This window comes from Pelophylax lessonae (assembly GCF_965119305.1).
Source record: "Pelophylax lessonae genome assembly, chromosome: 9".
Lineage (NCBI taxonomy): Eukaryota > Metazoa > Chordata > Amphibia > Anura > Ranidae > Pelophylax > Pelophylax lessonae.
Window position 1 is genome coordinate 53,189,494 of NC_138776.1, and position 12,536 is coordinate 53,202,029.

Consider the following 12,536-nt stretch of genomic DNA (forward strand, 5'->3'; position numbering starts at 1 on the left):
TTCAGTACAGGAGAGGAACCCGTACAACTGTACAAGACTGGGGAGGCTAGAGGTCAGATTTAGGAGTTATTATTCTCTGCTCACCTGTTGCCGGGTCGGAGATCTGGATTTCGGATCCTTTTCAGTCAGCACAGCAATGAAGCCTCTCTGTGTGCAGTGAAGGACGAGGATGACTGCTTTATCTTAATCCTCTTAGTAGCATTTGATCGTCTGACCATGACATTTTAATAGGTTTGCATTATCGATGACAGATCCTTCTTGGCTGGCAGATCAAAGACCATGGTGAGCGCCTCTATTTCAGCACCCCGGGGGTTCCGTCCTCTCCGCAATGCTGTCTGCAGTTTGGATTCTCCCACTGGGCAACACAATCCATATCCCCGCTGTGCCTTATCACCCCCATGCAGATCATCCTTGGTGGCATTTATCCTTAACTCCAGATATTAAAAGACCCATCACCAGACATAACATGTCCAACCGAGCTATGATGGAAGAACAGCTGAAGGCTAAACATGGACAAAGCCGGAGTTCTGGTGGTGAGCAGAAATACAGCATAGTCGCAGTCACCCACTATGAACAGGGCACAAAGCCTCATTGTACAATTCATGTCCCCAGTCTGTGTGCAATCATGATGGGGATTCTCAGGAATCAGACACCTGCTGGGATCATATCATCATACCCAAGGAGCAATAAAAAAATCAAAGTAGATAGAAACCGTGACTGGTAGACATTACCCACTCCTGGACCGCCCCATAGCAGATTTACTGCTACAGGGCGGCCCTCCTGTGCAGAATCAGATATTTATATGTGATTTTGCACTCCTGCCTAATGGGCGCACCGCGCTGCCGGCAGGCTGCTTCTGCTGTTATTAATCACAGCAGAAGCTGATCTGCAGGTGCCAGGCACTGGATGTCCACCGGCACCCGCCTATCGTCGGCCTGAGACACAGAATAGAGCTCTGCATATGTAAACAAGGCAGATCTGACAGTGGGGGAGGGATGGATTTTGTGTCCCTGCAAAGCAGTGAATAAAATCCATCACTTCCCTTTGTAAAAGCAGCACACACATGACACAAAAACACTGGCTAGGCACACAGTTAACTCCTTGATCTCCCCTAAAGTTTAAACCCCTCCCAGACAGTGCCATTAGTACAATGACAGTATATATTTTTAGTACTGATCACTGTATTAGTGTCACTGGTCCCCAAAAAGTGTCAGTTAGTGTTCGATTGTCCACCCCAATATCGTAGTCCTGCTATAAGTTGCTGATCGCCACCATTACTAGTATAAAAAAATAAATAAATAAAAAACTATATATTATATACCATAGTTTGTAGACTCTATAATGTTCGCGTAAAATCAATCTATGCTTATTGGGATTTTTTTTTACCAAAAAAAACAGAAAACAAACCAAAAACGCATTTAAAAGACGTAACAAATGTGATATGCGTTTTCCAAAATGCATGCCACCTTTTTTCAGCACACCAGTGTCAAAGGGGCCTTAGCCTAAAACTGTTGTCACCATGACAAGCCATGGTAATCTCAGTAACGAATCCTTGGTAGCAGTAATGGTAGATTTACAAATGCGTCTATATCTACTTTTCCTCTGAAGTATGATGTGCGGTCAGATCGCAATACAGGGGCTACTGACAAGTGGTGAGGAAGCCATCTGACGCCTCCTCACCATCTGTTTTAACTCCAGTTTTACCAACAAATGTAAATAAAAGCAGCCCAGTGCTCGGAGGTCCTCCACACTTGCATAGGACTATGAGACAACAAATCCCAATCCCTGGTGGATGCAGCCCTCCTTGGATAGGGGAATCCAAACTAAAACTTTGTTCTTTTGCCAACAAACGTGCCACAACCATGTGCATTGCATGCGGATGAGGGGTGCTTGTGGTGCTTCCCAGCTTGACTGAGTGTTTCACGTTACCCTCCAATTGCTATATAGCAGGTAGACTTTGCTGCAGGCACGTAAACACTCCAGTCCCCTGCCTACTGTAGCTTAAGGAGGGGGGAAAAAACAGGGCTCAATCACACGTTATTAACGCCCCCCCCCCCCCCCCCCCAACCGCATGTCTAAATGAAGCCTAAGGCCTCATGCTACTTTTGCAGATGTTTGCCTTTTTTTTCAACCTTTAAAAGCACCTATATGTTAGTCTAGGTGCCCATGCACACAGAGGCATTTACAGGAATATTACAAGAGGAGCCTTTATGAGCTAAAAAAAAAAAAAAAAAAAAAGAAGAACACTAGTGAGTTCAGGAGAGGAGCATATGAGCAGTAAAAACACCTGACGTGCCTATACGCGGTACATGTGTCTAAACGCTAGATGCGCTCAGGAGTGTTTGAGCAGTACTGCATTCCAGTGGCCAAAATGAATTAATATTCTGGCCAATGGAATCCCTTAATGCTCAAACTCTCGATGCACCCAAATACATAGCAATACGCGGCTTTAGGTGTGTTTTTTTTTCATCAGATTTCCCCCTGCCTGGAGTTCTGGTGTTCAGAGGAGAGAAGCAAACACCCCGTGTGCATGAGACCTGAAGGTGCAAACACAGTGAGGAGACATCGGTAATGTGCTATCACTTTATATAGAGAAAACAGTGTCTGTGATAGGAGACCTTCAATGACAACTAGTAAAAAGCTCATTCAAACCCCATGAAATAATCCCCATTGGAACGAATGAATAAAACATGACGTGCTGGTCATTTATATATACCAATCAACCTTTCAAACAAATCAATTTAATATAAAATGGATAAAAAAACACTCGCTGGTGAAGTTCTGTGAAACACCTAGTTGTAGCGTCAAAAGGAAACATCCGTGTAATCCAATATCTTCTTTATTACAATATGGTGTAAGTCTAACACTGTTCTTGATGTCACCATGCACATTTTTACAATGCATTATACCTGTGGTCTCCAAACTATGGGCCGGGGGCCAGATGTGGCCCTTTACTTGCCTTTACCTGGCTCTTAAGACAATATTCCTCCCACTGGCACCAATGATGGGACACCATCTTGGGAGAAGACCTGGGAGGCGAGTATGGGAGGAGGTGATGAGGGAATTATCCACTTAAGCCCCGGAAGATTTTACCCCCATTCCGACCAGGGGGTATTTTGCGATTCGGCACTGCGTGACTTTAACGGACAATTGCGCGGTCGTGCGACGCTGTACCTAAACGAATTTGGCGTCTTTTTTTTCCCACAAACAGAGCTTTCTTTTGGTGGTATTTGATCACCTGTGCGATTTTTTGATCACGCGCTATAAACAAAAAAAGAGCGTAAATTTTGCAAAAATAGCAATATTTTTCACATTTTTTTATATGAAATTCCCCAAAAAAAAAAATTAAAAATCAAAATTTTTTTACTTTTTCGGCCAATTTGTTTTATGCTACCTATGTTTGGTAAAAAAAATCGCAAAAAGCGTATTTTGATTGGTTTGCGCAAAAGTTATCGCGTTTACTAACAAAGGGAAAGATTTCTGTCATTTTTGTTGTTTTTTTTTTAACGTGTAATGGCGGCGATCTGCGATTTTTTTTGCGGTACTGCGACATTGGGGCGGACAGATCGGACCCTTGACTGACATTTTTGACACTTTTGGGGTTACCAGTGACATTTCTACAGTAATCAGTGCTATATATATGCACTGTTACTGTAAAAATACACTGGTAGTGAAGGGGTTAACTTTATTTGGGAGGGAGGGGCTGTGTGTATCCCTAGGGGCGTGATTCTAACTGTGATTGGCTGGGGCTTGAGCTGTATGGACACTGATCAACGGATCTACATACTAGATCCGAGTGATCAGTATCCTAACAGCAAGGAGAATGACAGGTGGCTTGTTTACACAAGCTGCCTGACATTCTCCCTCTCCCCCGCCGATCGCCGAGTGACCGGCGGACATCGGGTCCGCCGGTCACACGCGCGGGGGGGTCCGTGACCACGCGGGAGCGGGGGCGCGCGCTCGCTCCCTAGACCCTCACAAGCTAGTGACGTAGCTCTACGTCACTTTGCCTGTGAGGGGCTGACCGCCGACGTAGATCGGCGTTAGGCAGTCGGCAAGTGGTTAAAGAGCAGGAGGTCTTGGGATGAGCAAAGAGAACGATTAGGTTGATATTTGGAGACAAGGTTAGTGAGGTAGCTGGGGGTTGTGTTGTGCATTGCTTTGTAAGTTGTTGTAATGGGCCATACACACTATAAGATTTTCTGAAGACTTTTTCCTTTAAACTTACCAAAACCATATAATATGAGGTCAAACCTAAACATTTTCAATTTGTATGCAATCTGGCAGGCCCTTGCACTACATAGAAAAGGTAAATCTGAAGGAAATCTAACCACAAAAGTTGGATAGTGTGTATCCAGCTTTAGTATTTTGAATTTAATTTGTTGGGTAAGTGGGAGCCAATGGAAGGATTGGCAGAGAGCAGTAGAAGATGCTGAGAAGTTGGTAAGGTGGATGAGTCTGGCAGCAGCCTTCATGATGGACTGAAGGGGGGATAGCCTATGTAAAGATAAGCCAATGAGGAGGGAGTTGAATTAGTCGAGGCGAGAGATAACTAAGGAGTAAATTAGGCGCTTTGTGGTGCCATTGGTTAGGAAGGGGTGTATTTTGGAGCTGTTGCAGAGGTTGAGGCATAAAGATTTGGACAGTGATTCACATGGGGTGAAAGAATAGTTTAGAGTCCAGGATTACACCTAGAACCTTGGCATGCCGGGACAGGTTGACGGTTATGCCATCGATCTCGACAGAGAAATTAGGGAAAGAGGCACGTGGGGGAGAAAATATTACGAGTTCGGTTTTGGATGGATTGAGTTTGAGGAAGTTGTGTGACATCCAGGCTGATATGTCTGTTAGGTAATTAGTGACATGTGAGGAGACTGAAGGAGTGAGCTGAGTGGTAGGGAGATAGATTTGGATGTCGTCAGCATAGAGATGGTATTGGAAGCCATGGGAGGCTATTACCTAACCCATGGAGGAGGTGTAGATGGAGAATAAGAGAGGTCCAAAAACAGAACCTTGGGGGACCCCAACAGAGAAAGGGAGAGAAGAGGAGAAAGTAGAATTTCTCTAAAGGTGCGGTGGGATAAGTAGGATAAAAACCAGCGATGACAGTCATGGAGATCAAAGTTGTGGAGTTTTTTGAGGAGAAGAGGGTGGTCCACTGTGTCAAAGGTAGCAGAGAGGTCCAGGAGTAGGAACACAGAATAGTGTCCATTGATTGTTGAAGTGCGATCACTGGGTGCAGCAGAGTCTATTCAGATCAGACATTGTGGAGTAACAGGAACTGGCTTCTTTATTGGAACATAACCACAGAAAGCAAAGATGTCACCTTCTCATGGTAAGAAAAACAGATAGGAAAAGGTAACCAACGAGTACAGTACAGTGTACAGGAAATACAACTTGTCATAGAAAATGCATAGCATATCACTGAGCATTAGCGACATCTAGTGTCCTATTTATGAACTACAGTTAATAGGCTAAGCTTAAAGTTGTTGTATCTCCAACAGTTTTAGCCTTTAGCAGATCATTTGTGAGTTTTAGGAGAGCAGTTTCCGTTGAGTGTTGAGGGTGAAATCCAGACCAAAGGGTATTCTCGGTGAGGTAACACATCTATCCAAGCTGATGATCTGTTCTCAGATGCTGTGAAGAGCAGGGGAGACATTGGGGTCCATTATGTCCCCATAAAGAGTCTCCATAAAGAGTACATTTTTAACCCCTTTCTGATAGCAATCAAGTGCAAATAAATAAAAGAAAAAAGTAAAAAAAAAATATATATATATTATTAAAATGTATTTTAAAAAAATGCTGTAACCCCTGTTGCCGTGCACACATGCGCAAACGCACACCTAGGATGCGCACGTGTATGTAAACTGCGATCGCACCACACGTGACATGTCGCCACAAATGTCAGAGTGAGAGCAATAAATCTAGCATGGTGGAACGGGAGAGCCTAGGAAGGCGGAGGAAGGCAGCGGGAAACCACCTTCAATCACAAGTAAAAGTGATCCAGTGACTGTATAGCTGCTCTGATCACTTTTACATTTAGGAGCATTGTTGTATCTAAATAAAGATACTGAGATCATGACTGCAGCTGCAGCCATGACCCCAGTTTAAACCCGAGGACATATGCGTACATTTTGAGGGCAGCAAGTGATTAAATAGTTTGGGCCAGGCTGGACCAGCAAACAATATTTTTTTACTAATAGATTTACCCACTGGGGGGCACTATATGAACTGTAACATCAGCTACACACACCCCATAATGATGACATCTGTCTCTGCTTGGGTTTTCATTGATCCATTTGGCTGATTTTGCTGCCTCGCAGGACAATGGAAGTTGCGCCATCACTTCTGTCAGGGCAAAATCATACATTTGGTAGATTGCCTGCCTGTGTATGTGAACTGTATGCTTCAGCAGAAAGCAGATAGCTAATGCACGTGTCCATAAAATGTGTCCTGCTAGCATATGTATCTCCTACACATGGGGCCTGATCACCCATGTAGGTGCACTCACCCTAATTTGAGTTCCTTCAGTAGCCTTGGGCTTTAAAAGGACCAATTATCACAGAAATCAAACCATCTATTAAAGTTTCCATATACTCCATATATTTCCATATACTCAGATGGTAGCAATGCTATGTTCCACCTTGAAAAATTTTTTTTAGATAAAAATATCCCCGGGACAGTCAGGGCTAGTACATTTAAGCAACGATAGCCTCTGAACTGTCCCCTGTTTAAGAAATACTTACCTTGAAAAGGTCTTGTCCAGCGCTGCCATCTCAGGTGTGGGCAGCTGAAGCCGGAGCGTCCTCTTTGGTGACGTCGGAGTCCCAGAATGCCCTTCACCGGCCCTGCTCGTCACTTCCAGTGCAGGCCCGTCATCCCTGCATGCCCAGAAGCTGTTCAGCAGGGAATGACGCGCGTGCACCGGAACTGACGAGCAGAGCTGGTGCAGGCGCATTGACTCCTGGGATCAATGACGCTCATCTCCCAGGAGTCAATGTAAGGAGGAAGTGATGGCGCGGGCCGCTGCCGCCGAGGGAGGAAGAGGAAGAAGGGAGGTACATTTTCTTTAAAAACAAGGTAAGTGAATCAAAAAAAATTTTAATTATCCAATTGTTTTTCAGGTAAATTAAAGCAAGCGGACGGTGAAAAGTTCATTTTGAAGGTGGAACTCTGCTTTAAAACTTGTAGGAGGAGTTTTCATTCTCCTCGGTCAGCCTTATGAGGCTGCAGGACCCCTGACCCTCCGTCTGAACAGTGCTGATTGGCCCTGTGCTGATCACATGCACCCTCCAAAGAAAAAAAAAACTCTCTAGCAATAAACACCAACGTGACCATGTACAGGGTGCCCCCAAGGTTCTCTTCAATCAGGAGATTGATTGTGGACTGTGGAAGAGGGGGTTTCAGAGAAGACAGGATCAAACAGCCTTTTTACACAATGCAGAGGGTTAACCCATTTAGTTTCCACAGTGAGTATAACAAGCATGCTTCACTGCATATACAGACTGATTTTACTGTTGTGGGTTTAGTAACACTTTATGCCTTCCCCACTCCATCCAAAAACTAAAAAGAAAGTTTTACCAGGAGGATCACTTAAAATCCGGGTTATAAACTCCCGTGTTTTAAATGGCATAGGAGAGTAAATAGGAACCCTCCATCAGGGATCATGTACTAATATGTATTGATCACATAGAAGAACTGTCAGGAAATATAGGACGGCTCATTGGGAGGTCTGAGTGTTAAATCCTCATAGAATATACATTGTTACACCTATACCGGTTGTTACATCGCAGCATGCATTCCTACAAAACACTGATTATATCTTATTCATTCCGAACTAGCTTTATTATTATACTTTTGAGTACATTTTATTTTGTGTAATAAAGGAATGGTTTTATTTTTTTTCTAAAATCTGGCTGGTGGTGAATAAATAAGATGTAATCACTGTTTTGTAGGAACCCTTGCTGTGATGTAGAGATTGTTAATGTATAACAGAGTGTATTCTATGATAATTATATTATTATACACCTTCACACTCACAGCAATTCTATGTGGTGCGGGAAATCATGCGCTACCACATGTATTCCTGCATTGCGTGATACTGCATTGGGAATTGCAATGCCATTATTTTTTTTTAATGGCACCCCAACACACCTAGGCATCGAACATGCATTACATGTGCACCACAAAGTAGAGCTGCACGATTAATCGTATGAAAATCGCGATCTCAATTCACCCCCCTGACGATCTAAACCTGACATATGCTCGATTCTTTGCATAGCTGAAGGAGCAGAGAAAACAGCTGTGGAAAACTCCCAGTAACTATAAACAAAATGATTACATTGTATCTTTCCTCCCGCAAACGCCTATCAGCATTAAGTCCCCCCCCCCCCTAACTATAAACAAAAATGATTACATTGTATCTTTTCCTTCCCTCTGCCAGAGGGAAAGGAAGTTTAACCTCTTAAAGACTAGACCTTTTTCTGACACTTGTTGCTTGCAAGTTAAAATCAGTTTTTTTTGCTAGAAAAGTACTTCGAACCCCAAAACATTTTATATATTTTTTTAGCAGAGACCCTACAGAATAAAATGGCGATTGTTGTAATATTTTATGTCACACTGTATTTGCGCAGCAGTCTTTCAAACGCAATTAATAAACTTTAATGAATAAAAAAAAAAAACGTAACCGTAAAAGTTATCCCAATTTTTTTTTTGGTTACACAGAGAATCGTGAGAGAATCGTGAGAGAATCGTGAGAGAATCGTGATCTTTATTCCAAGCTAAAAAATCGTGATTCTCATTTTGGCCAGAATCGTGCAGCTCTACCACAAAGCATGCAACTTATTACCATGCGTTGCATTGCAGTACGATTTAAAAATTCACATCTTTGGCTTAATTTAAATGAATGGGCTTGCCCTGCTGCAACACACGCATAGCAAGGCACAGTGCATCACACAGATGTGAGCCCAGCCTTAGTTTTCCTGGAAGCAGCATCAGACACAAAGCTAAGAGATCTGAGCATTTCCTATAGCAGGCACCTGAAGCCTGGCTGAGGTTTGGAAATCACATACAAAACCCAAATTCCCCAAAAAACATCTAAATCCGGGCCTCGGTCACTAAAGGTAAGAAAGCACGACTGGTTGTTGCAGCTACTGAAGCCTGCTTTTTAAATTGTCTTGAGTATAGGCCAGGAGTCTCCAGACTTTCTAAACAAGGGGCCAGTTTACTGCCCTTCAGACTTTAGGGGTGCCAGACTGTGGACATTGGGAGTATAAAAGGTCCTGACATCAGTGGGAAAAAATAATGCCCCATTGTTTGTTTCAGTAGGAGTAATTGTGCCCCTTCATTGGGGGTCATTGGAATGAGTTGTGTCCCATCATTGGTGTCATTGGGCCCCATTGTTGGTGTCACTGGGAGAAATTATGCCCTATCGTTGGTGTCATTGGGAGGACTTGTGCCCTTTCATTGGTGTCAGTGCCCAATTGTTGCTATCAGCTGATGAAATAGTGCCCGAGGGCTGGATAAAAGCAAACAAAGGGTCGTATTTGGCCCCCGGGTTGCAGTTTGGAGACCCCTGGTATAAGCAAAGGAGTGCCACAGTCCAGTAAAACTTTTAGGCTCCATTCACATATTGGCATCTCGGATTTGTGCACTGGTATTGGAACAGGAAGGGGCCACCCCCAAACTGTTCCCACAAAGTTGGGAGCATAAAATTGTCCAAAATGTCTTGGTATGCCGACGCTTTAAGAGTTCCCTTCACTGGAACTAAGGGGCCAAACCCAACCCCTGAAAAACAACCCCACACCATAACCCCCCTCCACCAAATGATTTGGACCAGTGCACAAAGCAAAGTCCATAAAGACATGGATGAGCGAGTTTGGAGTAGAGGAACTTGACTATTGATTAAGCACACAGTCAGTGTGTGAAACGCGTCTACCTTGTCACGATTGTCATATTTGGATGTCCAGTCAATAAATCTGGATTTTGACTCAACCTGGAGTGCTGCCAATTCCTTTTCCTTTATCAAGTTTTCACGGAGGCGAGCCGGGGCATGCACCGGTGTGAGTCATCAGGCAATTACACCACCTTGAGCAGTGAGTTCTTGTCTCTTCAAGAGGAACTTGACTGTCCTGCACAGAGTCCTGACCTCAACCTGATAGAACACCTTTGAGATGAATTAGAGCAGAGACTGCGAGCCAGACCTTCTCTCCAACATCAGTGCCTGACCTCACAAATGTGCTTCTGGTAGAATGGTCAAACATTCCCATAGACACACTCCTAAACCTCGTGGGCAGCCTTCCCAGAAGAGTTGAAGTTAAAGTTGCAGAGGGTGGGCCAACTCAATATTGAACCCTACGGACTAAGACTGGGATGCCATTAAAGTTCATGTGTGTGTAAAGGCAGGTGTCCCAATACTTTTGGCAATATAGTGTATATATCATGATCTTATGTGCTGATCTGAGGACTACAAAACATGGCTAAAAAGCAGCAAAATACCAATACATACCTTGCTTTTTTAACAACTGCATTCTATTCTTCTGAATCCTCTCTAAGCCCAAATTTAGGTTCAGCACCCCCCCCCCCCCCCACTTTACAACACAGGTGAGAGCGCAGAAGTATTACATTTAAACGTATGCACATTTTCTTTTCTTTTGTTAATATAGCTGCAGCTCATTGCTAAAATGTCAGTTTCTAAAAAAAAGTCCATTTATAATATTTTTTTCAGCTCATTGCTTCCTCTGGGGTCACCTCACTGCACACTTCTACACACAATACTAAAATACAGGGACTCACCTCCAGCACTTTCCCCGTGATAAATTCATGGCACGCTTCACACTTGACCCCGAACAGAACCTGATAATCCTTTTCACAGTATGGAGAGCCATCCCTGAACAGGAAACACAGGAATCTTATAACGATTCAGAAGTAAGAAGAAATCTAATGTATATTCACTCATATAGCACCAACACAGTAGAACAGTGCAGCGCTAGAACCATAGTAAATCAATTGGATGACACAAAATAGTCCATGCAAGAAGGCCCGTGATTGGAAAAGTGCCAATGGACGGGAATACAGTGTATCCTCGAGGTCTTTCCATATACCCTTGCTCCCTTCTGGCATCCTCATCGGTGAGTGTCCCTGTATTCTGGACCCTTAAGGCCCGTACACACGTACCGATCGTCGGCATACAAACGTCGGTGGACGAAGGATCTGCCGATTGTACGCGTGTTAGTATGGTGCCTCCGACAGATGTCTGCGCACAATCCGCGGACAAAAGTCTTTCTTGCAAACATGCAAATTTTTGTATGCCGACACCAGAACGGACGATTGTTCGCCTGTCAGTACACAATTCGGCCGACAGACCGCAGATTTGCAAGACTGGGCATGCTCAGAAAATAGAAAACACAGGGAAAGTTAACCATTACATGACATCACTTCTGCAGTCGGCGGACAAAATTCTTGTGCTGTCCTTGTGCTGTCTTTGCACTTTTCAGCAGACACCGACATCCCGGGGAGAAAAGAGGAACATTTGTAAGCCGACCATCGGTACGTGTGTACGGGGCTTTAGAGTGGATCTATATGTCCGTTTACTAGGTCCTTAAGGTGAGAGGCTAATCTATATGGTGGAGGTTACCTGCACAGCGGAACACCTGTATCCCCGTCCAAGAGGAGTGTTGAGCACCTTTCCAATCACTGGCCTTCTTGCATGGACTATTTTGTGTCATCCAACTAATTTACTGTGGTTCTAGCACTGAACTGTTCTACTGTGTATTTACTATTTTTAGGTTTTATGTATTTTGATCTGAGTGTTCAGCAGCTTTCATATTTATTTCTATATTTTTGGGTGTTGCGCTGATACATTTTCTATATATATATATATAGTAATTCTATATAAGTATATAGTATTCTATATTCTATATAAGTAATGCAGCCACCACGGCAAACGATTGGGAAGCTGCAATATATTATATTTTCGGTTTTGGGTTTTGTACCGCTTTAAGCTACCCAAATACACTGGTGGTCAAAGCTTGTCATGTTATCTCCAAATGATAAGTGTCTAAAATGTAGTTATTGCTGTTGGGTATACCAATGGTACCTACACCTTGAAATATGAGTTTAACAAATCATTGATCAAATACAAGAACAATTATAAATGGTGTGTGCTGTGAAATGGGCCATGATCTGGTGAATAGGTAATAGCTCCAGCTGAATCACATGTAATATAATCACAGCAATTATGAAAAAACACAGAATAACTATTTTACCATTTATAAATAACAAATATAATTTTTCCCATTTTCGGATTTGCAGAGAATGCCTTCCTGGCGGTCTGATTAAGTCAGGATTTCTGTACATTGTTTTGCATAGAAATCTGTTGTTTTACATTTTAAACTCACCTTCCCCTGCGATCCCCCGCTGTCCTTCCGCTGTGTGCTCAGCCGATGCCGGTGTAACGTGAGAATTACCTACCCCGTGAGAAAAACCTACCCCTCGTCACTTCCGGCCAGGAACAGCTGAGCAGCGCAGCAGTGCGC

At 43.5% G+C, this 12,536-nt stretch overlaps 1 protein-coding gene across 1 annotated transcript in view; it reads right to left on the minus strand.

The window, feature by feature from the left end:
- Positions 1–12,536, minus strand: part of ABLIM1 (actin binding LIM protein 1) — a 415,530-nt gene that overhangs the window by 202,414 nt on the left and 200,580 nt on the right. The window contains exon 6 of the mRNA XM_082267949.1: positions 10,795–10,888. Within this exon, the coding sequence (XP_082124075.1) occupies positions 10,795–10,888 (94 nt within the window). The remainder of the gene's footprint in view (positions 1–10,794; positions 10,889–12,536) is intronic.